The 27,478-nt window shown below is 55.0% G+C and overlaps 1 protein-coding gene across 2 annotated transcripts; it reads left to right on the top strand.

The window, feature by feature from the left end:
• The first annotated feature begins 298 nt into the window (after positions 1-298).
• Positions 299-27,387, top strand: MFAP2 (microfibril associated protein 2). Of its 2 annotated transcripts, none has more exons than XM_054009170.1 (9): positions 299-431; positions 12,766-12,867; positions 18,103-18,189; positions 20,082-20,108; positions 20,509-20,595; positions 21,062-21,100; positions 24,116-24,203; positions 24,987-25,060; positions 25,546-27,387. In XM_054009170.1, exons 2-9 carry the CDS (start codon positions 12,831-12,833, stop codon positions 25,647-25,649), a joined length of 543 nt encoding a protein of 180 aa, XP_053865145.1. In that variant the 5' UTR covers positions 299-431; positions 12,766-12,830; the 3' UTR covers positions 25,650-27,387. The 2 variants fall into 2 exon arrangements, with proteins under 2 accessions (XP_053865145.1, XP_053865146.1); XM_054009171.1 differs by having other exon boundaries at positions 301-431; positions 18,106-18,189.
• Positions 27,388-27,478: the final 91 nt, after the last annotated feature.

Below are 27,478 nucleotides of genomic sequence, written 5' to 3'. Positions count from 1 at the left end.
TTGGCACCAGTGAGCCAAGGTGGGCGTGCTCTGCATCCCATTCCCAATCTCTTGAGCGTCTGTGGTCAGTATTGCTATTATCTGCATTGCAGAAGTGCCTGAGAGCCCCCAATCCTGGATCAGGACCCCATCGTGCTTGGCCCTGGACAAACAAAACATCCAGCCCCCCTCTTCTTTCCTTGATCTCACAGCCACTAGGGTTTGAGGAGTTTAAAAAAATAACCCTGCAAGTCAGTGACGGGCAGTAACTTCCATTTCTATTTTCCCTTTAAAGGCAGCAGGACTGAGAACGCGCTGGGTGTAGCATTAGGACCCAGTGGTGCCAGCATGTTGGAGGTAGGAGCTATTTGTCCCATTTTGGAGGTTTTAGACCAGACAGAAGAGATCAAGGCATTTGGAAAGGACCAAACCGGCACATCCATCCCAAACTGGTAAGAAATGAGACGCGGCGAGAGGACCCCTTGGGACATGCAGAGCAATTCTTATAGGTTTCCTTTGATTTGGGGAGCTGAACACTTCCCAGCTGGAGAGGAACATCTTTGGGTTCTCCTTGGAGGGATGATTGTAGGGTATCGTTAGCTCAAAGTGAGGAAATGCAGAATTTCTCGGTTGAATAGAGGAAAAGGGGGGAAAATCCCCTTAATTGCATTTTTTCTTCTTGCCAAATGTGTTTGTGTTTCTCCACCCTAAGGTGAAGCTCAGTTTGGAAAGCTGTTCTCTGGGCATTAAGCAAAAAGCAATTGTTCTAAGCGGCCAAAGTTTGGTTGGAAAAAAGAGGTGGGGGGGTTTAGAGGGGGGCATTTTTTAAATCTAGAACTAGACAATTGTAGAATTACAGATATTTAGCCAAGAAATAAATCTAAAAATATCCTAACTTTTGAAGGAAGCTCAAACTTTTTTTTTTCGCCCTGGAAACTAACTGTACAAAAGATTGTTAATGTCTCCCCCCAACCCCCAAAAAGTGTCTGCGGGGTGGGGGGAATTAAGCCCACTTCAGTGCGTTTTACCTTTGGTCAGTGGCCAAAAAAACCCTGAAACCTCTCTCATTCTCTTTGTTCTCTCCCTCTGGCAGCTGGATTGCTGTGTAAAAAGTTGGGGGAGGGGGGAAGCCTTTTGGAAGGTGGGGTTTAACTGAATGAAAGAGGGCGACTGTGTTGTTCTTTCTCCGAGATTGATTGTTCCCAGATGTGCATTACAAAAACATCTGGTTTCTTGGAGCGCTAGACCCCTGCACAGAGCAGAAAGGAAAGTTCCTCCATAAACTTGAGCAGACTTTCCCAGTGCATGCAACAGCCACATCTTTCATAGCAAAACCACTGTGCCTGGGTGCGGGGGTAGATTTAATGGGGTTCTTCTGCTAGGTGAGTTGGAGCCTGGGGGGAGGAGGGGGTGTATTTCTTGGTGCCTGTTGACTGATGATATTCCATTGATCTGCTCCGAATGAGGCACTGGGATGCATATGGCTAGTGCCCATCTCTTGGGACCCTTCTACCACTCGCTCTTCGTGGGCAGCAGCGGGTGTGCCCAAAGTGAATGTAGCACCATGCCCCTGGGTGAGCTTCCCAAGGGGGGGAAGGGGCTGTCAGCTGAAAGGATGAATTGGGGACTCGGGGCGGGGGCAGAGGGAGCTGGTGGCTCGAATGCAGCTTTGTGGAGAGTCAGAGCTCGTCTACACTTGGACGTTTTCCGGACTAAGAGTGATTTCAGTAACTTGCCAAGTGGAGACCGGTCCCAGCAGCTTGTGGAGATAAGAGGAAAAGCTGTGACGTTAACTAACCAGCGGTGGCCACCGTGACCAGTCTAAAGGCGCAAAGGGCCATCCTTTGTAATGGCCCTTTGTATCAGTAAACAGATCGTGCAGCCCAGGGACCAACTCCATGGAGCAATATTGTTTATTTTTGGACAGCAGTACCTATCAGATTACGGCCCCATTGTGCCAGGTGGTGGACAGACCCCTGATAAGAAACAGTCCTAGCCCTGAAGAGCTTAGAGTAGAAACAGACAAGACAAAGGGTGGGAGAGGAAACAGGCACAGGGGGGTCAAGTGACTTGCCCGGGGTCACACAGCAGATCAGTGGCAGAGCTGGGAATGGAATGCCCTTGCCCATGCTGCCTCTCCTAGGCAGGTTAGCTCTGAATTTTGACTCCATTCCAGTTCGACGCCAATCTTGGTTGGCAGGGATGAAAACAGAACTAACAGAGTTGATCCGCGCTCGCTGCATGGGGAAGCGCATTGAGATAAATGCTGGCTTTTGAGGTGTAAGCGCATCTCAAAGAATTGATTAGAAAAAGCTGAACTGACCGGGCGTTGCCACCCGCTGTTTAGGGATACGAATGTTCAGATGAAAGACGTGAGCTCTGCCCCCGTCCGCAGTCTCCATCGCGCACGCAGCCTCCCCACCTGAGACTGATTGATCCCTTTGCCAGCAGTCTTGGCCGAGAGGCTAAGGCCTGAATGGGCCATGGAGCCTGTACTTCCCTCTCGCTCCTGGCTGTGTGGATAGAGGACTTGGTGTGTGGGGTTGCCATTCTCCCCATACCCTATGCCCACCACACTCGCACACGCTAACAACCCAACCAATTAACGTATTTCAACCCTGTAACGTAAAGAAAAAAATAGAATAACGTGACTTTCTAAGTCTGGCAAGTAGCAATAACTGGGGCCGGGATTCAATCAGTCAGGGGGGCCCTTCCAGGCCTGTGTGAATGGGCCCAGTTCTCCCGTCGCCTTGTGAGAACTCCGAGTCCAGTAGGGTGGAATAGAAGCACTGCGCGGCTCAGGACAATGCAACCAGGGAGGCAGAAGTCAGGGGTGGGAGTTAGATGCACCCCCTTGGATCCACCCGTACGAGCGGTTGGGTTCTGGGATAGAGGAGATACACGTGCCAGGCTTGAGCCGTGGTCAAAAGCGAGGATGAGTCCACCTGTTTCTCTCGTCGTGGCAGGTCGGGCTAAAGGATGGGGCTCCAGGAGATGCGGTGACTCTTGGGACGCCAAAGGAAGGGGCGCTGGGTCTATCTGGCAGTGGTGGGGAGCTGGGCAGGGAGGCAGCCCCGTTTTCCTTCTCAGCACCCCCAGTTCCGGCAGCTGAATTCCAACGTACCCAGCACGTGAGCTGACAACAGGGTTGTCTTCCTCTTCCTCACCTCACTTGCTAGAAAAGATGGGATTGGCCTTTTCCTTTCCCATGTGGACTCTGAATCTGTTCCCCTCTCCTTTATAGCCCCGGCGGGGTGGGAACTGACTTGGAACCAGACTCCTCTAGCTCCAGATGCAGCCTGTGGGGGAAGGAGGTTTTTGAAACAGTGACCAGCTCCAGCGGGTCCCCCCTCCTGTGGACGTTTCCACCCCCCTAACCCAAGGCGGTTGCCCTTTCCTGTGATGCCGCCCATGTGCCTGTTCTCTGGGCTGCCAGCTGTGGAGTCCACGTGCATGTGCAGAGACGTGTCGCATCCTGGGTGCGGAAGGCTCGGCCCCAGCACGTTGACTCTGGGCTCTTCAAGTCACAGCGTCCTCGTTGATTGTAGACGTCAACGGGAGACAAAAGCAAAGCTCCGAGATGCTGCAGGACCCGTGCTCCAGCGACAGCACGGCGGCTTTTGTGACGTGGTGGTAAAAACCTACGCAGGCGTCCTTCCATGGCCAGCACCAGTGCAGCTCTGCCATGGCTGGAACATGGGCAGGAATCTTTCCTAGTATAGATAAGGCCTGAAGGAGCAAGGATTGGCCAACTGAGGGCTTCAAAGACTAGCACTAAAACATTGGAGCTGGTCCACCACTGGCTGGAACGGTGTGTGCTCTCATCGGTGTGTGCTGTCTGCTGGGCTAGCTGAACCTTCTGTGTGAACCCCACATTAAGAGGCAAATGAGCCTCATTCACTCTACTCTCTGCATGATCTTGGGCAACTCTTTCCCCGGACTGTGCCTCAGTTTCCCCATCTGTATAATGGGGACCATTATCCTTTCCTATTTCACAGGGGCCTTTGTAAGAGTGTGTGTCTGTAAAGTGATTGGAGCCCTTCAGACACAAGAGGCAGGAAAAGAGTTAAGTGTTTTATTAGGGACGGGCAAGCTCATTTGGCCTGGTTTCAAAGGCACTGGAACATGATGGGCTTGGAAGTTTTGACTTGGATTTATTGGCTTCATAGGCCGCTCAGAGACGAGACTGAGACAAGAAAGGGAGGAGGGACAGTGTAATTGGGAGGGGTGAGAACAGAGCCTACAGACCACAGGCAAGTCCCCCAGACGTGCCAGTTGAGCTTTAGGATAATGGGCTTGTCCCTAGCCAACAGCACAGGCTGCCGGTCCTGGAGCTAGGCCAGTGGTTCTCAACCCACTGTGGGCCGCATCCACTACTACCTGCATAGCCCTGAGGATGTCACGTGGGCCGCAGCTCTGTGCTGACTGGGCCGCGGGTTGAGAATCACTGAGCTAGGGAAATCGTGAATTTAAAATGTGAATGGGGCATGGAAAGTACCCAGGGCTTCCAGAACAAGACAAAAGAGGGTTTGCAAAAACCCCGGGGACTAGATGTTGGAGGATTTTGTAGTCCTTGCTATTCATTCGCCAGTGATGCACAAGATGCAAAATACCCCTTGACACAAGGACCATATGGGGAGCAGTCGAACTTTGTCTGTTTCACCCCAGAGAGGGAGAAATCTTGCAATAAGCTCTCGGTAATGTTGTGTATTTCACTGCCAGCCACGGGCTGCAGGTGTGGAGACAAAGCGGTGGGAGAGCCTAGGGTTAGAATAGCAGGAGGTGCTGGATATCTGGATTGAGGTGTATTGGCAACGCTGTGGGTGGTGGAGGGCAGGACTGGAATGCCGGGGGAAGTGGGAGGTTGCAGGACAGGATGGAGGTACATGGGCAAACTGGAGGGGGAAAGAGGCAAGAGTGGACCAGCAGGAGGCGCTGTGTGTGGGGACTGAGGGGCATTGGCAGAGCTGATATGGAAGCTTCTGCAGCACCTTCCGCCTTTCCACAGTTGCCTACAATTAACCATCAGTTGTTTGTCTCTTAAATGCAATTTTCGAATCTCGCTTCGAGCTATCGCGGCATTGCTTGTGCTCTGATGGGAGCCTGGCGTGACTGCTCCTAGGAAGGGACACACAGAGCCTTCCAAGGAATCCTTCCCAAATGAGCTCACGTCTCTGCAAACCACTGAAAGCCAAGCACGTGCAAATACCGAAAAACCCAGTGCCCAGACCCTCCTGCCTTGGGGCAAAGGCCCCACTCCCAGCCACTCCTTTGCTCAGACTGGGTCTCCCGGCACCCAAAGAGGAACCTAGTTTGCTTGTTGAAAAGTGCTTTTCTGGATCATTGACCTCATTCCTTTTCAAGCTGATTGCATCAAGGGGGCGTTTGGCCCTGGATTAATTCATTGGAGGCTTGGGAGGGGCGGGGGATGAGGGGGAGAAGAGCATCAGCATGGGTAGAAATGGCCTCCTTTGATGCTCTGCGCACGCAAGCAGAGTTCCGCAGCATTTCTTCAAAGGGGAGGAAATACCAGGGAACTTTTCTAAAGAACCAAGCGTGTTACGTCCAGGCCTGTTTAAGGACACTGTGCCCAGAGCATCCAGCAAGTATTTCCTTTCCAGTGAAGGATCTTGGGGGTGGGTAAAGTGGGGGGTGGGGAGCATTCCAAGGAAAACCGGTATGGTCAGAGGGGGGAGAAAGAGAAGAAATTCTCCCCGTCGCTCAGGAGAGCAAGTCTCTATTCATGCATGGAGAAATCAAAGGACGCTCGGAAAGAGCGGCTGGACGCATTAGAAGTGGGACTGTCAACCTGTACGCTGGCCCCTTAAATAGGAGGCTTTTGACCACAGTCTGTGCCAATTGCAGGGTTTGGCTGTGTGATCGAACTCTACACACACCCGCCACCCCGTACCTCTGCTATTTCTTAAAGGGACACACACCAAAGCAGCCGTCTATGCCAGTGTATTTTTCAGTTCACATCAGTCTGGAAAAGTGTCTTTTAAAACAGATCCTTCCCCCCGTCCCTCCCCGTGTGATTTGCAGTTCCTGCAGCTCCCATTCTGCAAACACCCACACCGCACTTGACTCATACAGTGGCTACTCCCATGGGTTAAATTAAGCGTGTGGGTAAGTGCGTGGGGGAGCCGGGCCTTTTTTTTCAAGGTGGGGAGTTAAGGGGGAATCCCCCTTTTTTTTAAAAAAAAAGTGTTTAGTAAAGATTGTGCAGAGGTGCTTGTTACGAAGGAGTTTTGGGAAATAAGCTTCATCCACTGATAACAGGGATGACTTAGAATAGAATCATAGAATATCAGGGTTGGAAGGGACCTCGGAAGGTCACCTACTCCAACCCCCTGCTCAAAGCAGGGCCAATCCCCTGCTAAATCCCCAAATGGCCCCCGCAAGGATTGAACTCACACCCTTGGGTTTAGCAGGCCAATGCTCAAACCACTGAGCTATCCCTTGGAGGAGGAAAGCAGTGTTTCACCTTGCACTGGCACTAACGAGACGCCGGCAGCAGTCCAAGCGGTGGATAAGCCGTCACAACTGAATCTTTGCAAGAGAAGCCGGTAAACACATGGGCAAAATATACGGGAAGGGAGAAAAAAGACGTGTTTTTTGTTGGCACGTTACCACCCTCCCTTTACAAGTTGCACCAGCAAGTCTTTTGGCTGGCAGCTGTACAACCTGTGTATTTGTGTCCGAGGAAAAGCTCTGTGTAGTGCAAAAGCTTGTCTTTCACCAACAGAAGTTGGTCCAATAAAAGATGTGCCCTCCCCCCACCGTGTCTCTCTAATATCCTGGGACCGACGTGGGCTACAACATCACTGCGCACAACACTTAAACGTAAGCAGCGTCTGCTCTGATCCGTACTGAGGTGCGAGTTCTCCAGCAAGCAAGAGGCAGCGTCCTGCCGTCTGCATGAACCCGCTGCCCCAGCAGGACGCCAGGGGGCGCGACGCTGCTGGAGTTGCTTTGTCAGGTGACCCATCGCCGCGAGGTCCCTGCTGCTTGTAGCAGTGGAAGATTCCCCAGCACTATTTCTGTTTGTTTCTTTATAACCTTTTTCAAAGGAGTATTTGCAGATCCGCCTAAAACCAAGAAATTGCGAGGGGGCCACCCATTAATAATACCTAGTCATTATCTAGCACGCTTCATCTGGAGGTCTCAAAGCACTTTACAAAAGAATGAAAGAATCGTCCCTTTTTAACAAATGGGAAAACTGAGGCACAGGGCAGAGAAGTGACTCGCCAAGGACCCAGGAATACAACCCAGGCCACTTTTTCCTTAAAAAATAATAAATAAATAAATAAATAAATAAACGCCCAATTCACGTCATTAAATTAATCTGGACTCCAAAATGAAAGCCACTTAAGCTACGGTGTATTTAATGAATCGGTAGGAATTATGCCAGCTGTCCTTTCTTTATAGAATCTCATGTCCAAGACTGATTTCTCCAACCTGGGATTCACTCACTTAGTAACTAAGGGCACGTCTACACAGCAAAACGAAACTTAGCAGCTTCAAGTTTCAGAGCCCAGGTCTACAGACTTGGGATCGGTGGGCTCGCACTCCAATTCTAAAAATAGCCATGTAGACGGTCTGGCTCCAGCTGGGGCTCGGGCTCTGAAGCCTGGAAAGGGGGAGAGGTTTCAGAGCCCAAGCCGAAATGTCTACATGGCTGTGAACCCAAGTCTGTAGACAGAGGCTCGAAGACTCACCGCCGCATGGTTTTTTGCTGTGCAGACGTATCCTAACACCTTGGCTTTCAGTTCTCCATGGGCAAAAACCAGGCTACGTCTTTGGTTTTGTGCCCAAATCTGAAGTTGTTTTGGTGTATTTGTTTGTTCTGCAAGGGATACAGAACATCCATAGTTGGTCCTGGCTTCCCAGATTTTACTGGAGAGCTTGTTAGTTGTGGGAAACAGGGCTTTGGAGCGGAGCCTGGAGCTGGAGCGCGGAGCAGTGGAGCTGCAGGTTTTTGCCTGGAGCCGGAGTGGAGCCGGAGCACAGCTCCAAAGCCCTGGTGGGAAACGTTCGCTTCATTGCTAGAGCGTTCTGTACACACATTGTAATACTGGTAGGTAGTTTAACATGCTGCAGTACTGGGGACCCTTCAGGAAATTTTTCCAAAAAAAATTTCTGTTAAAAGTGAAATGGAGATGTCCCATCTCCTAGAACTGGAAGGGACCTTGAAAGGTCATTGAGTCCAGCCCCCTGCCTTCACTAGCAGGACCAAGTACTGATTTTGCCCCAGATCCCTAAGTGGCCCCCTCAAGGATTGAACTCTCAACCTTGGGATTAGCAGGCCAAAGCTCAAACCACTGAGCTATCCCTCCCCCTCCAACTAAGTTATTTCTCTTATATCAGGATTTCCCCTTGGGCATTGGGGAATGACCCCATAGCAAGCACTCCTTTTCCACTGCTTCATGGGAATTTTAGTTCGGTGGTCTCATGCCTCCATTTTATTCTATGGGCTAGCTCCCTGGTCAGACTACATCTCCCATGATACACCACTGTGGCCCTTCTTGTTGAGACATCGTGGTGTATCATAGCAGATGTGACTGGGACCATGAGCCACCTGAACAGCAGCTCCCAGAAGGCACCACAGCAGCATTCCTGAATCAAATTTTTTCAGGTATTCGGTTTTTCGACTAAAAGTTGAGATTTGCAGTGGGAAGCAGACACTTTCCACGAAAAAGCTTCTTTATTCTATGCCCCCATTTTCCATCAAATAAACAGTTTCCACCAGGCCTCGTGCTGCTGCACTCTATCGCACAGCCATGACGTTCCACCCCAGAGGTGGCTGCGTTTCAGTGGGCGGGGAAGAGAACGCTGAAGCGTGGGGTTAGTCAAGCTCTGCTAATGAACGTGTGAGGATTGGGATGAGATAGTTACCATGTTTAAGCAATTCCCTGTGTGTTGAGCGAGGAGAACAGGGCGTTAAGATGAACGTTGGGAAGCCAGGGCAGCTATTCAGCACAGTTGTGTGTCAGTGCTGACCATCGCGTGAGGTTTTGGATTGAGTCAGAGACCATCTTTGGAGGTGACCCAAGATGCACCTAGGGGTACTGCTTCGTTCTGTCTTCCTTTGAGGCTGATGCTACCTGGAGTCACTTCTCTGACTGCCCTCCACGTAGGGCACCATCCGTGATGCCTCCAGCTGCTTCCCCTTTGGACGTCTCCTGGCTTCAGATGATCCTGGTGTTAAAAACAGCGAAAAAACAAACAGCTGAGTAAAGTCAGGCTAAGCATTCATTGCTAAGCATGGACAACCCTGGTCCTGTTTTCCCCACGTGATGGGAGGGGGATTGATGTTGTCTGGACTGGTGTAGATCAAGAGAAATCACATTCTTGCCACTTGTACGACGTTTTTCTGAACCCGAGTGGCTGAGATGAGATCCTTGCAGATGAGTTTGTTCCGCTCCAAGATCAGGTCGCCATGCCTCTCCCGGGGACGCGGAGGAGGAAGATGGAGCGAGGTTGCCTGCGTTGGCTTGGATTGAAAGCCATTTCTTTACTGAGTCATTGAAAGACTTTCCGTTTCATGTGAACTTAGGGGGAAGGAAGGGTGGTTTTGTGGTTAATGCACTGGACTGGGACTCTGGAGATCTGGGTCCAGTTCCTCCCTGTGCGACCTTGGGTAAGTCACCTCATCTCTCTGTGCTTCAGCGCCTCGTCTCTACAGTGGGGATCGTAATTCTCCTACCTTTTCTGGCTTGGATGGAAAGTTCACTGGAGCAAGGATTCGCTCTTGCTGGGTGTATGTGCCGCCCTGAGCACAATGGGACTCTGATCTCAGCTGGGGCCTCTTAGGAGTAGCAGGAAGTGAACGGTGCTGGATTGACAGGACTGAAGGCCTCTGTTTAGCCACAGGGTAGAGATCACACGTTGGCGGCAGTACAGGCTTTCTCCAGGTCCCTGCTCCAGCAGCGTGCCTCCATCCATCCCCAGAGGGACCCTCCCTAGGGGTCAGGGGAGAATTCAGTCTCCAGTGGTCCTTCACCTTGCTGCTGAAGCTGCTGGTAGGAGATGGAGAAGTAAGTGCCTGTCCCCACGGTGGTGGCTTTGTGATATAGACATCCCAGATCCTCCTCTCTCCAATCCAGCCTCCATGATGGGCTATTGCCAGGAGATGTATTAGCTTGCTTCCCCCGCAGAGCTGTGACTCAGACAGACATCTTGTTTGGGGAAGAAGGGTGCTCTCGCTCCCCTCCCACCAGCAGGACATGCTTGGGGAGATGTTAAGATCCGCAGGCCACTTGGCTCAGCGTCAGCCAGCTGTTACCCTGTGGGGATACAGTAAGAACAAGGAGAGAATGTGCTTATGGCAAGTGACCTTTGGAAAAGGAGCCCAGTATGTGTTCTCACTTAGCCGGGCGGGGCTTGCCCTCCAGAAATTTCCATCACCCCAGTGGAAAGAGGCTGCCTGTGTGGATTTTAATTGGGAGCAGCCGGCATTCTGCACTGGGGTTACCAGTGAGCACGGGCCGCTGAGCGCGCCAAGGAGAGTGGCTGATGGCATTGCCTGTTTCTTGCTGGAGAACTCGGGTTCAAATCCAGCCCCGGTCACTTGTGCAGGGAGTTTGGCAGCATCGCTTCTTGGCACGCTTTGGGTACGGCATTGCACTGTTCCCTCGGCCTGGCAGCCTCTGTTCCTCAGGCCCTGTGTAGGAGAAACCAGAGTATTGCAGGCCAGGGCTGAGCGCAGTGTCGGATGTGAGCTTGGAACTGGGTTACTATGGGTCTTGCAGAGTGGGGCAGTGGCAGAAATGTGCATAGGACCCAGGATGGGGATGGTGGATGGGTGGGTTTGGGGTTTTTTGCAAGTCAAGAACAGTCCCTCCCAACAGGCCTGGGTAGGGTTGCCAACCCTCCCGGTTTCACCGGGAGTCTCCCGGAATCCAGCCCTATCTCCCAGAGGCTGCTGAAGCCAAACTGGGAGATTTTTAGGTGGTTAAAAGTCCAGCGGGGCTAAGGCAGGCTCCCTGCCCCTGGCTCCACGCAGCTCCCAGAAGCGGCCAGCATGTCCCTCCAGCTCCTAGTTGTAGGGGCGGCCATGGGGACTCCGTGTGCTGCCCCCACCCCAAGTGCCAGCTCCGCAGCTCCCATTGGCCAGGAGCTACAGAGGCGGTGCCTGCAAGCGGGGACAGCGCGCACATCCCCATGGTCGCCCCGCCACTAGGAGCTGGAGGGACATGTTGGCCGCTTCCTGGGAGCCACCTGAGGTAAGTGTCACCCGGAGCCCTCACCCCCTCCTGCACCCCAGCCTGGAGCCCCCTCCTGCACCCAAACTCCCTCCCAGAACTTGCACCCCACACCCCTTTCTGCACCCCAACCCCAGGCTCAGCCTGGAGCCCCCTTCCACACTGCAAACCCCTCGGCCCCAGCCCAGAGCCCACACTCCTGCCCCAGCCTGGTGAAAGTGAGTGAGGGTGGGGGAGAGCAAGCGACGGAGGGAGGGGGGAATGGAGGGAGTGGGGCAAGGCCTCGGAGAAGGTGGGTGGCAAGGATGTTTGGGTTTGTGTGATTAGACAGTTGGCAACCTTAGTCCTGGGTTTCATGGGCCTGCCCTGCTTTGACCCCCAAAACCCCTGTCCTGGTTGAAGGGCAGTTTGCTCAGGGCCCCCAAACTGAGTGGGATACGGACCTAGTGCGCAGGAGCAAATGGGGCAATAGAAATCCAAATTAAGGTGCATTGGCTGGTCAGTGATAGATGCTGTCTGCAGTGTTGTCTCAGAGCAACGAAATGCATCATGTTTCCCTACACGCCGTCTAAAAAAGAAATGGTGAAATATTGTGTTAGCTCTTATGGAGCCCCTGTCGTCTGATCTCTAATGCTTTACAAAGGAACATTAGCCTCACTTTACTGACGGGGAAACTGAGGCATGGGGGTTGTCCGAGGTCATGCAGCACGTCAGCATCAGAGCTGGAAACAGAACCTGTCTCTTTTGGCTCCCAGCCCGGCGCCCTAGACATCTAGCAACAGGCACTGGGGACGCTCCTGGTAGAACTGTAGTCAGTGCAATCCTATGGGTGCTAGATCTCTTGTTAGAACTTGGCGAAGTGCTTTCCGATGAGGCTTTCTGCCATGTGCACGAAGGACATGCTCTGCTTCCATCAGGAAGGGAAGGAATGCTGCAGGTTCCGGCGACCCACCAGCATCAGTGGGCTTGGGTGGGGGCTTGGGCCCATTATAGGACAGCCCGGAAGACACCTTTAAAAAATAAGCTGGTCTTGGCAGGGACGCACACGGAGGGGCTGCTGATGGATTCCTGATGGGGAGGGAGGGATGGTCTTGTGGTTAAGGGATGCGGGAGTCAGGACACATGCGTTCCACTCTCTACTCTGCCACTGACGTACTGTGGGGCCTTAGTTAAGTCGCTTAAATTCTCCAAGCCTCGGTGTCTCTGTGATGGGAGGATGATCCTCAAAGTGGGGGAAGTTCAGGCCTCATTAATGTTTTGTCCAGTGGCTTTGAGGCCCGTGGCTGGAAGATGGCACAGAAATGGCAGGTGTTAATTCTCAGTGGTTCTATGTGGGAGAGCTTAGAGCTAGGTGTGCAGGAGCCGTTAACGGGTCCTACTTGGCCAGCCAGCGACCCCAGTAATTCCAGCCCCATTGGCCTGGGAGACGTGTGGGGAAGCATCAGCAAGCGGAGGCTGTAGAATGCCCCTTTGGCATCTCGGCAGTACCCCCAGACGGCACCTAGGGATTGTCCCTGTCGTGACATGGTTGGGACGACGTCCAAAGCCTCCTGCTAATCCCTTCTCCCGTCTTCTTTTCCAGACTTCCCAAAGCTCCTCCAACTACCTCCTGCGCTGCTTCGCTCCTCCCCGCTGCCCCCCGTGACCATGAGAGCCGTCTGTCTCATCCTGCTGTGTCTGCCAGGTGAGTGCAAGGCATCCCAGCCCCGAGCCCGCTGGCATGGGCAGGCCAGCATGGCATGCGTGTACCTTGGGGAAAAGTGACCTGGTAGTCACTGTTAGAAATCCACCCACTTGGTCAGTGATGGACCAAACCTGGGGGGAGGCACAGTCCCTCCCCCACAGAGCCTCTGATCTAAGCAGACGAATGACACCGTTCAGGTGTACGATGCGCTGACCAACCAGCTCTCCGAGTGCGGCAGAGTTTTCATCTCCTGAAGCCCGGACTCAGATGCCTCTCCCGGGCTTGGCAGTCACTGCTCGGCCTCCCGGAAGAGGGGCGTGGAGGGGGAGGAGTGTTCGGAAGCGATTCGAAGGGGAGAGGGAGTTTGAACCCTTTGGGGGCAATGTGGCAGAAAGCCAAGAGCAGGGGGAGGGTCCAGAGGAAGGGGCTAGGCAGTCTCCATCCACGGGGCTTCAGGATTAGAAAAAAAAGGAACCGAGGACAGGACAGCCTAGAGGCTACAACAGTGGATTGGCCTAAATGGGCCTGGGTTCAATTCCCTGCTCTGTCACAGATTCCCTGTTCGTCACTTAGACTCTCTGGGCCTCAGTTTCCCCACCTGTGAAATGTGACGGCAGCCCTTCCCTACTCTCCGGCGGTGCTGGGGGGCTGGCTGGTGCTTTGAGATCTGGGGACACTAGGTCCAATGTAACAGCAGATTATTGCATCATTAATGACCTTTTATGTACTTGTCCCTCTTGGCGTGGGGGGAATAGAGGGGTGCCAGGGAGATGGCGTCACTCTTGATCGGTGGTGTATGTGGGCAATTAACAAGGCTGTAGGATGTCTGTCCCCGGAGCAGGGCAGGAGGACGCCAGTGGCTCTGTGAGGTTAGAATGCATGTCTCCGTTCCCTAGCAGCATTTGCAGCCTCGTGCTATTACATGAGATCCAGCAAGTGAAACCAGCCAGCTTAGCTGATCCTTGAGTGAAACTGAAAGAAGCGAAGTAACGTGAACAGTGAGAAATATGCACTAAATGTTCGGAGTAACCTCACGTAGAGTTTGTGAAAGAACGTGCTTTTTAACTCGGTGTCGCTTTAAGGCTGTGTGTACATGGGAGCTGGAGAGGAAACGGATTTACCATCCCATGAACATTTTTGAGATTTAAAAAATGTTCCCATTCCACGTCGGGAAGAAACCGAGGGCTTTCACACTTCTCCATCACCCACACACTGGGATGAGGGAGTCATATCCCAGGCGAGTGCCCTACCACGCCACTGGCTAGCTTGGATCTTTCTCTCTCTGGTTTAGACCAGAAATTCCAGCCCGGACCTGCGACATCTCAGTGAACGTTTCATCAGAACCGTACATTGCCTAGGAATCTTTTGACAAAATTGTTTTGACCAGCTCTAGTGTGTGCTTTATCAGGGAAATCTTGTTGGGGCATCGCCCCCTGCCAGCAGGAGCACTAGTGTAGATGGCACTCGGGCATTTTCGCCATCCTGTCATCTGAACCTGGCAGGTCTATAAAATACCCGTGGCCCCGGAGGCCTGTCTACACTTGGGCTCTCGCTGCCACGGGCAGAGCTGGGCCTCAGATGATCAGTGGCAGCTGTGGCGAGCAGCGTAGTGTTTGGGTTCACAAGGATGGTTGCCAGGTGAGCACCTGGGAAGGCTGAGTGCATGGGCAGCGGGTTTCATAGGCCGGGGGAGGCTAAGCCTCCCCTAACCCAGCCCTGAGCGCTGGGGCCTGGCGCCCCTCTTTCCCCCCTGAAGCCGGCAGGGGCTCAGCTTGGGCTGGCAGCCTGGAGCTGGGGCTCGACTAGCCGGTTGCTTCGGGGGTCGGGCTGGCGCTCAGGGGCTGGAAGGCGGCCTGGGGGTTGAGGAGGTTTGGTGAGGGCTCCTCCAGCCGCGTGGGCGAGGCCTCAGGCAGAAGGGGTAGGCCTGAGGGACTAGCCTCCCCAAAGGGGGTGTTCGTGTGCTGCCCATGGCTGGGTGTATTTTTTCAGTGGTGCAGATGGGGAAGGGGCAGCGCTTTCCACTGGACGTTCAGCCTGTGTTTTGAAGTGTGTGTGACAGGGAGGAGAGACCCTGTGGGAATTTCCAGACTTCATGAGGGGAGGTGCATTTTCCAACCCCACCGTGAGACTTGTCTCAATTTCCTGCTTCATTTGCCAAGCCCTCGACTTCCAGTGCATCTGCTTTCCTAGCTGCATGTGAATGCAAATGGCTGAAGAGGCTAGCGTGCACGCATCCCATAAGCACACTAGGTTCGGGGGTATGTTGCCATCTGGACGTGGGTACCCCATCGGCACTCGGGGGGCTGTGGGTGCGACACGTGCTCTGCAGATCCAGAGGAGAGGACCTTAAATGTCCTCTTTGCTCTGCGTCCGGCATTGTTGGTAGCTCAGCCCAGATTGGACCCCAGGGTGCTTTTAACTTGGATCCAGCCACACGTCAATCCATTGGGCTGTCGGTCCGGACAAAGAATGAGGTGATTGTCTGTGCACCTCGGCGGGGACGCCCGTTTCTAATACACTCCCTGGACTTGTGCTTGACGAGACAGATTTACCAAGCTGCTAGCCAGCTCCAGGCACTGTGGGTGTAGGAAGGGTGAGGGACCAGGCTCCGGAGCAGCTCCCTCGCTTTGCAGGCCTGCCCCACGCTTGCTGATTTCGGGACCTAGCACTTTTCGTGCTCTCAGAGGTCCCTGCAGGAGTTTGTGGCCCTCGTTTGCACAGTCTCTGTGTAGCACGCACCCTAGTTAGGGTTACCAACGCTCCAGGGTTGGCCTGGAGTCTCTAGGAATTAAAGATTCATCCTTAATTAAAGATTATGTCATGTGATGAAATCTCCAGGAACCCACCCAAAACTGGCGACCCTAATCCTAGTGCTTGCGTACACGGCTGGACGCATCATCCGCGAGGTGGTGGCTCACAGCTGGTTCTCAACGCTTGCGCTCTTGGCTAATTTGAGGCCTCGTAAAGTTCCCACTTGCAGTGAGCAGGAGGATGTTTCAGGCAGGACCCGGATTCAAGCACACTCTCCCAGGCCCCCCACGAGTCCCTAGCCAGGGGGCGGTGAGTGTCCTGGGAGTGGGGGGTGGGCAGTCCACAGTCCGTGCAGCTGATCCCCTCTAAATCGTGGAGACGGAGAGTACTGGCCCGTGTAGCTCACGTCACTGCGCTGTGCAGCCTTTGGGGGCGCCGCTATGCGAGTTCAGGCTGCTTCAGTAGCGCTGTCATGGGACAGGTAAATGTATCAGCCTGGCCGCCTGGCTCGGGCTGGCCCTCCTGTTTGTACGGTACGGGCAGTGGCACCATGGAGCCGGGCCCAGGCTCTGTGCCCCGTGACCCCGCCAGCCCACTGGCTCCCCCCCTCCGCCACCCACCATTTGCTCCTCTCCACCTCCTGCCCTCACCCTCCAGCTTCTCTCTGCCCCTGGCCGGACCCCAGTGCCCCTCCAGCTCCAGCCAGTCTCTGCTTCCCACCACCTGCGCGGCCCCACCTGTCTCCCCGGAGCTGAGCCGTCTGGGACTGGTGCAGAAGCCTGGCTAGTCTCAGCCTGGGGGGGGCGGATAGTGTTGGGGGATTGGCTGGGCCCCTCCAGGCAAGTGGGTCCTGAGGGAGCCCGGCTGGGGCAGGCCCTGGCCTGGCTGATCGCGCCCCCTCCTGAGGGGCCGGAGCGATTCCCGGCCCTGGGACCGGCCCTGGCTGCGCCCGGCAAACAGTCGCCTTCCAGCAGAGCCAGTGAGTGTGGCCAGGAGGCAGGGCGTGCAGAGAGGGGTCTCTGGAGGGCCTGGGCGGGGGTGCTGGGCTGTGAGGGGGCAGAGAAGATCTTTGTGTGTTGGGGCACTAGGGAGTGGGGTTTCTGTGGTGGGGTGCTGGGCAGTTGTGGGGCTGTGGGCAGCGGGGCGCTGGGCAGGGGTGGTGGTGTGCAGGGCACTGTGCATTTGTGGCAGGGTCTGCGGGGGCGCTGGGCACAGTGCGTCCAGGGGGGCTCTGGCCATAGGGAATTGGGGGGGCAGTGTTGGGGCACTAGGGAATGGGGGATTGGGGGGGTTCTGGGCAGTTGTGGTGGGGCTATGGGCAGGGGGGCGCTGGACACAGTGTGTCCAGGGGGGCTCTGGCCATAGGGAATTGGGGGGGGGGGTGTTGGGGCACTAGGGAATGGGGAATTGGGGGTGTGCTGGGCAGTTGTGGTGGGGCTATGGGAAGGGGGGCGCTGGACACAGTGCGTCTGGGGGGGCTCTGGCCATAGGGAATCGGGGGGGGGGAGACGATGTGTGGCGCAGCATGGGGCATGCTGGCAGAACAGGGCCACGGACCATTGTTCATCTGACAACTGCCAGTTTTTAACTAGTGCCCTCGCATTGGGCTGGGCAGAGAGGGCAGCCCCTGCCATGCCATGCCCCTGGCCGGCCCCTTGCTCTGGGGACCAACCCCCCCCCGTGCCATGCTCCGGTGCTCCCATGGGGGCCCACACATATGTTTGGCGCCGGGCCCACAAAAGGTTAATCCGGCCCTGCCTGGGTCAACCCAGAGTCCTCTCCCGAGAATTCCCACTCTGCAGGCGGCCCTGGCCACACCCTGACAAGGGGCAATCACAGCGACTGAGCCGACTTTCCCAGCTGCCAGGATCGGTGGCCAGCCATGCGGCGTGGAGACAAACGCTGGCGCTCCTCGGGCGGAGCGTCAGGTCAGCTCTCTTCACGCGGCCGAGCCCTGACAATGAAACTCTCAGGGAAACTGAGGTAATGAAGGGCCTGTTGTCAAAGCAGCGCAGGGAGGCTCCTGCCTGCCGGCTTCCAGGCACCGAGCCCTTCACCCCCTCAAAGGAGCCATTGCTATTGGCCCAGCATTCCCCCCTGGGGGCTGGTGAACCAGATGTGCCTCCCTAAGGTGTCTGGTTCAGACCACGACCACCCTTGTGTGAACATGGAGGTGGAGTCCAGTTGTTGATTTCCAAGAGCTTTGCTATGCCAGTGGATTGGGGCTCTCCCAGGGCTGCTGAGGGTGTGGTGTGGGAGGTGGGGATTGAACTCACAGATACCTGGATGTTGGCTTGTGCCTGGGATGCTGGCTCCCCTTCTACGTGTCCATCCCACAAGCAGTGGGAGCAGCTTTTTTACGCTGAAACTGCCCATTAGTCAAGGGACAAGCAGTGGGAGCGGCTTGGGGGGGGCAGTTCTGAAAGGGTCAAATACTTTGATCACTCAGTAAACCACAATGATTTCTCTCTCCTGTGTTCCCAGCAGCACTCCTGGCCCAGGGACAGTACGATCTCGAAGGACCTCCTTATCTTGACCAGCTGCAGTATTCCCAGTATGACCCTCAGTTAGGTGAGTGGTCCTGGTGGCTTCACGTATATATCTCCCCCCGCTCCATCCCTCCACACACACGCCTGCTCTTTCTGTGTCTTGGTGAGACGGCTTCATCGCCTAACAGATCTCGCCACCTGGGAGGATTTTTTCCTGATGTTCAGTCTGAATGTCCCCTTTCTGAATTTCATTCCAGTTTGTCCCACGCCAACCCTTTCCTCTCCCTCCCTCATAATTACACCTTTCAGGTCCTTGGAGAGAGCTCCTCCCAACCCCTGGTCCAGGCCCAGTCCACCGATGTCGCTCCATTAAACTTCCCCCTAAACCAGTCCCTGGTAACGTCTGATGCGCTTCACTGAACTCTTCTGATTTATAGGATAGTAGGACTGGAAGGGACCTCCCTGGGTCATCTCAGTGCAGGGGACTGGACAGGCAGGATTAGTCTCTATTTCCCTGGTAACAAGGTGCCCAGAGACAAACAGAAGCACCTCCAAGTCTTTGTTCCAGGATGCTGGTGCCTTTAAACTGTATTAAATGTTTCTCACTGTCACATCGCCCAACAAACTCACAACAGATATGCTGCCCACGATCACCCCTAGCTGACAGAGAAGGTTGGACAATTTAGGGTCCTCCCAAGTAAAATAATCTGCCTTTTCCCATCTGGCAAAGCTAATGTATTCCTTTCACAGACGCTTGGCTAACTCAGGTTTCTACTTCCCCGGTTCAGAGTAGTTCATGAGGTGTCAGGGAAATTATTATTGCAATGTAGCAACTGAACTCTGATGGTTCCTGGTATTCTGTTGTGCCAGGCTGCTTCCAGGAAGCGTATTCACTGCCCATGAATCTTGATCAGTCTCTAGAAGAGACTAATGGCCAAGATTTTCAAAAGTGACTCGTGCTTTGGGAGCCCCAGCTTGAAACATCTTTCAGAAAGTGCTGGACACTTGACCTCTGAAAACTAGGCCTCTGTATGGTGTCTTCAGGGCCGGCGCTTCCACTAGGCGACCCTAGGCAGTCACCTAGGGCAGCAGGATTTGGGGGGCGGCATTTTGCCACCCTCGGCGGAAATTCGGCGGCAGGGGGTCCTTCCGCTCCGGGTCTTCGGCGGCGGGTCCTTCACTCGCTCCGGGACCCGCCGCCGCCGAAGTGCCCCAAAGATGCGGAGCGGAGCGGAAGGACCCCCGCCGCCGAATGCTCAGAGGAGGAGCACTGCCGGCTAGGGCAGCAAAAACCCTGGCGCCGTTCCTGGGTGTCTTGATCATTCCACTAGTCGCTTTAGAAAATTTTGACCTACTATCTCAAACCATGTCTTCCCATACTGCAGGGGGTGAAAATTTATGCCTTGATTTTTTCCCCCCGAGATCATAGAATATCAGGGTTGGAAGGGACCTCAGAAGGTCATCTGGGCCAACCCCCTGCTCAAAACAGGACCAATCCCCAGACAGATTTTTACCCCAGTTCCCTAAGTGGCCCCCTCAAGGATTGAACTCACAACCCTGGGTTGAGCAGGCTAATGCTCAAACCACCGAGCTATCCCTCCCCTTAAGACATTTGTGACGGACACAAGATTTGAACCCAGATCTAATCATTCCTAGCCCAGTTTTGTAACCATAAGACCATCCTCTAAAGGATGCTGATCACTTATCTCTCCTGTTGACTTGGGCAATCAGCAACTCAGAGCAGACTGGTAAACCCTAGAGTGGATTGTCTGTACAATGCAACCACCTGGGATTCCATTGCCCTTGGGATTAGGAAATCTGTCAGTATCCCAGGTGAGATGCAGCCACCACTGAGATGACTGGGCGAGACAGGTTTTGTGCAGAACAAGAGCAATTTGTTTCCTTCTTCCACGTGCTGTGGTGGTCTTTGCTGTTCCTAAAATGAGACCTTTCTCTGTGCTTTGTTTTTTTTAGACAATCAAGATTACTATGATTATCAAGGTAAGCGCTTGCTCTGTGGAGCACTCATCCGCTCTTCGGAGCTGCCCTGTTTGCTACAGCTGGCCAGCACTGGCTGGAGTGTAACTAACGTGCCGCAGAGAGAATATGAATTCTGCCGTTCCCAGCCTGGCTTCCCTTTTGCCTTGATCTTGCAGGGAAGGTCTAGTCCTGCGGGGTTTTATGATGCAGTCTGTTGCCCCAGTTACTATGTGGCATTGATACGTCGCTGCGGGATTAAGGAAGCAACGGAGGAGGATCCAAACTGCAAAACGGGGAAAATGACCAATAAAACAAGGCTCCTGGGGAGGGAGAGTGCTGGGGTCTCTGGCCCCGTTTGGCGGGGTGGGGTGTGGGTGGTGCCCGATTAGTCTGAGCTGAACATGCTTGTTCTCCATTGCAGATGTCACCCAGCGCACTCCCGAGGAGCAGTTCCAGTATCAGTCCCAGCAACAGACCCAGCAAGAGATCATCCCAGCGCCAACCTCAGGTGCGTCGTGGAGCCCTATTGTAGCCAGTATGTCTGCTGCCGTACACTAGCCGAGGAGCCGATCCGCCCTGTTTAAATGTGGAACAGAGGATAAACAGTGTCGTGTGTGTTGCTTTCCTGGGCAGTAGCACCTATCCCAGAGAGGGAGGATGGCCCAGTGGTTAGTGCACTGGCCTGGGACTTGGCAGACCCGTGTGCTCTGCCACAGCCTACCTGTGTGACCCTGGGCAGGTCACTTGGTTTCTCAGGGCCTCGGTTCCCTATCGGCACAATGGGGATAATGGCCCTCCCTGCCTGGCGGGGCGTGGGGAGGATCAATACATCCGAGATGGTGAAGCACTCAGAGGCTGGAATAACGGGGGGCCCTTATGTACCTTATAGACAGGAGCATGAGTTGTACCAGTTTGCAGCCCATTCCCAGCCTGGTGCTGTTTTCTCAACTCCACCTATTGTCTTTCCCCTCCAGATTTTCCCGAGACCGAACCCACAGAACCTGGACCTCTTGGTAAGACCCGCAGCCCATTGGTCTCTGAACCGTAGGGTGCCCCTGGGAGCTGCAGCTGCCTGAAGTCAGCTCTAAGCGGGAGGAAGGGCCTGCAGGAGGCACGGCTGGAAAGTTTGAAGGAGGTGGAAAAAGCTGCTCACTCGAGCTCTGAGAGAGGAGCCAGGGCACTGGTTTTCCCCCGTCCACTCCCGAGCACGCAGGCAGGACAACCTGGGGTGAAACGTGAAGGAGACACCACAGGTGGGAGGCGGGGTTGTAGGCTCTCTCCAGCTGGCAGGAGCTGCCTGGTGGATTTCTAGCTTTGATGACGTTTCGCTTACAGGAAATGTTTTAAATTGAGCAGGGGGTTAATGAGGCCACCCTCGTACCTTCTAATCCTTCAAATCACCATTGATCAATTGCGAGCATATCGTCTGAGGTCTGCCCACAGCGTAAGAAACCCGTAGCTCCTCCGACATGGCTGCCCACGCATCAGCCAATCTGCCTTTGAGCAGGGAGTCTGAGAGAGAACCTGCCGTTTACAAGCAGGGGAGTAGATGAGACAGAACGTTCTCTCCTTGGACCAGATCCTGCAGCCCTCCCTTCTGGGAGCAGCCCTGCTGAATCCAGCAGCGCTTCTCCCAGAATTGCAGGATCGGGCCCTTCCAGCGGATGCTCTCGGTGACACTTGTTTTTTTTAACTGATGTCGGAGAGTAGCTTAAAGACCCTGCGTGGCACAGCCCCTCCTCTGTGGGGAGGAAATGTTCAAACCCCAGAGAAAGCACAAAGTCCCCCTTGATTTCCCCCCGCGTGGATAGATTTCCGAGCCATGGTGCCCGGTGGAGCCCTGGAGGCTGCGAACGAACCTTGTTACATTTAGCAGCATTTCTCTGGCTTTCACGCCAGGGCACCTGTTTGACTTTCGCTTTAGTTGTTCCGTAATCCTGCTTCCTCCCTCTCCCCGTTGCGCTCAGCTTCGGGAGCAGTGGGGGGCTAGTCTCCTCCGCCTTCTCCCTAAACTCTGCCTGCGATGCCATCTGCCGTGCCTGCCCCAGAGTTAGACACAAACCAGCTGAGTCTGCAAAGCCCCATGGAGTTTCCTTCTCTTGCCCACAGGTTCTAGCTGGTTACCGCTCTGCCTTTGGGTTAGGAATCGGATCTGTGCGCATAAGGGGAACGTTCAGTGGCAGAGCTAATGAGGGTGAGGAGCAACAGCCCCCCCCCTCGTGGCCTCTAGGTGTATGGGGGTGCCTTTTGGGGGCCCTGCAGTCACCCAGCAGTGGCCACTCCTGTCCTGCCAGGCTGCACCCAGTTCCTCACTCAGGCATTGCAACATGGTGCCCGGGGTCCCATGGCGCTGTGACCCCATGCGCCACATCGCAATGCCACTCGCTCCAATTTGGCGCAGCCGCCTGTCCATCATGCCACCCGTATGGCGCTGCAACCCCATGCGCCAGCTTGTAATGCCCGGCATGGGGAGCCGGGCCCAGGACAGGAGCCCACGCTGCTGGGTGAGTGTGGGGCAGGCTCGCTCTGCGGCCCGCCACCAATGACCCATCTGGCTCCGCCACTGGGAGCATTGAGCTGTTGGGAGTGGACACGTTACTGAGAGCAGTTGGGGTTAGAAGTCGGCCGTCTCCCGGTGACGTGATGTGGGGCTGCTGCATGTGCAGCTGGCTAACCGCCCGGCATTGCAGGGAGGGGGTGGAGGGACGGTGCAGGCCAGCGCTAGCGATCCTGCCAAGCGTGCAGAGACCAGGGTGCTCTGCTCTGCTCCAAGCTAAACACTCTGGCACGGTGTCGTGAAATCACATTTTTCCTGCTTCCGCCCCCCCTCCCTCCCCAAAGGGAAAATCGAGATCATCTTCCAGATTGGACCTACTCCTGGCGCTTGCCAGCTGGCCGAACTAAAGGAGGCGGAGAACTCCTGCTCCCGGCCTAAGGAGGCCAGCTTTCCAGGAACTGTTAACCGCCTGTCTTCTACCAAGTGCTGACTACCCTCCAGCCCCTGCAATTCAAGGCCCTTGCAAGATGTGGCTTTTAGCTTGTTCATTCTTCGCAGCAGGGGCTTTATCTGTGAAGCCCCACCCATGGGAGCAGCCCTGTATCAGCACCTGCCCTCTCACCATTGAGATACTAGCTGCGGGCGCACCCCCCCCCCCCCATCCCCCCCTAAAGCCGTGCCAGTAGCAGGGTTTGCAAGCTAAGCAAGACTCCGGCGTTCATGCAGTTGAGGGGCAGTCCCCTCTGACAGCCGGGCCAATGCCCCGGCGTTCTGCAGGGGGCGCTATTGTGCTATTAGGTGTTGGCTAAAGAGGATGTTCTGGCCACGGCTCTGTGCTCATTAAAGAACTCGCCACAAGAGGAAAGACGTTAACTCAGTTGTCCAGCTCCAGTAACTAAATTCTCCTTCCCTGAAGTCCCTCCCCCCCAATCCAGTTTTCATTGGAGATAAAGTTCTTTACTTTCTGCCCTAAGCTGTGGGGCTATTTAAACAGTGTTGCTGTTCCGCCCCAGAGGTGGCTGCATTTCACTGCTTCTTACAGCAATTCCTGGGCACGTGGGTGCAGTCGTTTGGGATCCGACGGGATGAAAGGTGCAATAGAGAGAGGACATTCCTGCTCCACTCTGCTTGTGGGGCACTTCATTAACTCGGGGAACCAGGAGGTCCGAGTCAGCACTGGCATGGCACTGCCATTGAGATGGTGACTTGGCCCACAGACGATCTCCCCCCAGCCCTCCGCTGCCCCAGACTGGTCAGAACTCCCGTTGGGCTCATGCTGCCGGTGCAGCCAGTGCAGAAGAAGCAGGAGAGGCTGCTCTCCAGGGAAGGGTTAAGGGAGATGGGCGGCTTGCTGACCACGGGCTCTTAAATGAAATTGTGGGTCCCTGTTAAACACCCATCCCTACCTCTCAGCTTCCCCCATTGGCACCAATGCCAGAGCAAGAGCAGCTGCTCTGGAGTTTGGCTGATGTCCGCGGCCAGTTTAATGGGCTAGTGCTCTGTCCCCGGGGCATGTTCTCTCGTTGGGCAGATTGCCGGGAGGAGCAGTATCCCTGCACCAGGCTCTACTCGGTCCACAAGCCCTGCAAGCAGTGCCTGAACGAGATCTGCTTCTACAGGTAAGCGGCAGGCAGGGCTGGTTGGAGGGCCAGGCCCCGGTTTTTGCATTTAATAAAGGAAAACAAGAAGTCCCATCTGGGTAGGGTGACCAGCTGTCCCGATTTTATAGAGACAGTCCCCATTTTTGGGTCTTTTTCTTATATAGGCTCCTATTCCCCCCCATCCCCTGCCCCAGTTTTTCACACTTGCCATCTGGGCACCCTACATCTGGGCTGCTCCGAGTTCGCGGTGTGACGAACCGAGTTTGGGGCTGCCCCTTTGCACGGAGTGAATTTGAACTACACGTGGGCAGTGGCTTGTGACCCTTGTCCTCACTAGCCAGTGAACCGGAGCTAGCAGCTTGAGTGGCCCCATTCACGCGCCCCGTGGCCACACACACAACCCAGTCATGGTAACACAGGGGTGTGGCGGGGGGGGAGATAGGGCAGATCTGGAGTTGAGCCTCCCTTGACAGCCAGAGCTAATATGGACATAGGCTAACACCACGCAGTAACCGAGAGCCACCAACACCTTCCCATGGGCCCCCCAGAGCCCTGGCCCTGTGGCTTGTGTTAGAGGGGAGGAGTTCTCCCCCATTTCGCTGACGACTCAACTGCAACACCACTTCACACGTGATTAAAAAGAGCCCTTGTCTGCGGAATTTCATTCCCCCCAAAACGTGGCCCAATTTGACAGTGAAAATACAGGTCACTTTGGCCCAAGCACGGGCAGAGAACAAAGAGCCCTTCCCCGACTCCATCCACCAGGGTGTCTCAGGCCGTGCGTTCTGTTCTCCCTTTCAGCCTCCGCCGGGTGTACGTTATTAACAAGGAGATCTGTGTCCGTACCGTGTGCGCCCACGAGGAGCTGCTCCGAGGTAAGGAAGTGACGCGCTGGCGTGAATTGGCCCGTGAGACGGGACGCGGCCTGGTCTCTGGAGGACCCTGGGAGGGGACATTTCAGCGGGAGGCTGGCTGAATGGCACTCTCCAAAAAGCGGGGGAGGGAGAGATTTGGCTCACACACAGCGGGGACCCTACACTTGGGCAGTGGGTGCGAATCGCTCCTCGATCAGTACAGAGGAGGGGCTGGTGAGAGGGTCCAACCACTAACTCCTTGCTCTGCCCTCCTAGGACAGGCCGGCCCCTCTGCCCCTAAGATGCTAAACTCCTGGACACAGCTACTCGGGAACTGATTTATTTTATCCCCTGGTGGGTTGGGGGGGGGGGGGGGGAAACAAATCTTCAGCTGTAGAAACTTTCTGGCGTTCTGGTTTTCAGTTTTGACAAAACCCTGAACCTTCGTGCTCCATCCCCCCGAGCTCTGCCCTGTTCCTTCATGGTTCTTCGCCTCCCCTCCACAGCTGACCTGTGCCGGGACAAGTTCTCCAAATGCGGTGTGCTGGCAACCAGTGGCCTCTGCCAGACCGTGGCTACCTCCTGCGCCAGAAGCTGCGGCGGCTGCTAAGGTTGGACGGCGGATGCCACAGCAGACGCACGGGCCACGACTCTGCTGTCTCAAGGCCAGGCCAAGCCGAGCCAGGGGAAAGTTCTCTCCCCGGAGCGACGTTCCGTCTGCCCCGGTAGAATAACATTGTCATTGTGCTCATGAAATCAATGGTGCTAAGGAAACATGGTGCATGAAACAGCATAGACGTCCATTTTGTGCACATAATATAGGGATTTTTATGGGGTTTTTTTATTACTTTTTATTATATTGGAAGAGTCACCGGCAGGGGCTGGACTGGGCCAGTGCAGTCTGATTGGACTCAGCCGGCGCAGGCCAGCCCAGCCGGGCTGCTGGCTCGATTTATACGTAGAGAACAAGTGAAAGGAGTTGTCTGAATTTCTGGTCTCCCACCCACCCTTTTTGCTGCTTTCTTAGACCATTGCCCTTGTCTCTCCTTCCTCCTCCTCCGACTTCCCAGTGGGTTTGATGGCTGCTGCTTTAGTCCTTCGTTTGGACCAGGGTGCAGTTTGAAGCTTGTGCTGGGTGCTGGCCCAAGGGTCTATTTTGGGGGGGCCCGTCTGGCCCCAAAGTTGTGCCGGGCTTGTTCAACTCTGTAGCTTGCCACAATGCTTCAGGAGCTGGGCTCTGCCTGCTGCGTCCCACCCCCGCTCTGCCTCACGCCCCGGTCGCCTTGTGAACGCGCCAACGGGCTGAACGGCAGCTTGGCGTATGCCCCAATTCGCCTCTGCTCAAGCGTCCGCTTGTTACCTGCCCCACGGCGATCGCAGGGAGGGAAACAGCGGCTCGGCTGAAGATGTCTGAGCTGGGCTGCAGCGGGTATGCTGCACTGCACGGGAGGCAGCCCGGGGCGTGTTTTGACAGCTGGCAGGGTACTGCTGCAGAGATGGGAGACGCCCGTTCTCTCGGTGCAGGGACTTGGGATCCCCCTGGGGAGATGACGGGCTAGAGAGGTCAGAGCAAATAACATCCGCCCACTGCAGCCAACCTTCAGAAACTCAGGCCCTAGAGTGCCAGCTGAGCTGGGCCGATGCTGGTGCCTGCTCCCACCTGGTCCAGGCCGTTCCTTCCCTAGAAAGATAATGACTCTTTTGAGGTAGATGCCGCACAGGTGGGTGGATGGAGGCCACTCGTACCCTCTCCCTCTGTGCTTTGCCAAAGTCCGCCCTTTTCAGCTGCGGAGTTTAACTCTTTCCCTGTGCGCTTGCTCCTTCATCTCTCCGCTTCCTCAGACGGGTGCTAGCTCACCCGTAGCACCTGCAGGAGAGCTTTGTGGTCCACTGAAAAATCACTGGCCATCTCTGCATCAACAAGCCAGGCATCTGTCACTCTTGCAGCTCCATACCTGATCCAACAGGGGGTGCCCTCGCCTCCTGCCCTTCAAGCCAGGTATTTAGGGTTACCGGGCTCAGCATTTCTATGTGTAAATGATTTAGGAACCTAAATCCCATTGACAGTCAATGAGATTTAGGCTCCTAAATGGCCACGCTGAGTGCAGCAACCGCTAAATAGCCTGTTTAAAAAAAACGGGGCCATGGATGGAGATGTGACCCTGACTGTGTGCGGTGAACTGGGCCAGGCCATTTTCCAGTACCTCTGGCTTAGAGCGGCCCTGAAGCGCTGCATTCTCCTCGGCTGGTCTGGTTTGCTTGCATTCGCTGTAGCTTTGTACGGATAATTCCTTTTTTTTTTTGTACAAAACAAATGTTTTAAAAAAATAAACACCCCAAAAAGGTCACGGCTGGCTGCATTGAGCCTCACGGCTTGAGCTGGGGGAGGAACGGCCAGGGCTGGGCAGCGTAGCAGCAACGTGGAGCACAGACGTCCCG

This window comes from Malaclemys terrapin, chromosome 19 (genome assembly GCF_027887155.1).
Source record: "Malaclemys terrapin pileata isolate rMalTer1 chromosome 19, rMalTer1.hap1, whole genome shotgun sequence".
Classification (NCBI taxonomy): Eukaryota; Metazoa; Chordata; order Testudines; family Emydidae; genus Malaclemys; species Malaclemys terrapin.
The sequence above is the reverse complement of the archived record's forward strand: the minus strand, read 5'-3'. Positions and strand labels throughout refer to the sequence as shown.

What these genes read in the sequence shown, in the direction of transcription:
- MFAP2 (XM_054009170.1), top strand. Translation starts at nt 12,831, where the DNA reads ATGAGAGCCGTCTGTCTCATCCTGCTGTGTCTGCCAG. An exon ending in CATCCTGCTGTGTCTGCCAG is followed by an intron (nt 12,868 to 18,102) that starts GTGAGTGCAAGG and finishes CTGTGTTCCCAG; the next exon opens with CAGCACTCCTGGCCCAGGGA. An exon ending in CATCCCAGCGCCAACCTCAG is followed by an intron (nt 20,596 to 21,061) that starts GTGCGTCGTGGA and finishes TTTCCCCTCCAG; the next exon opens with ATTTTCCCGAGACCGAACCC.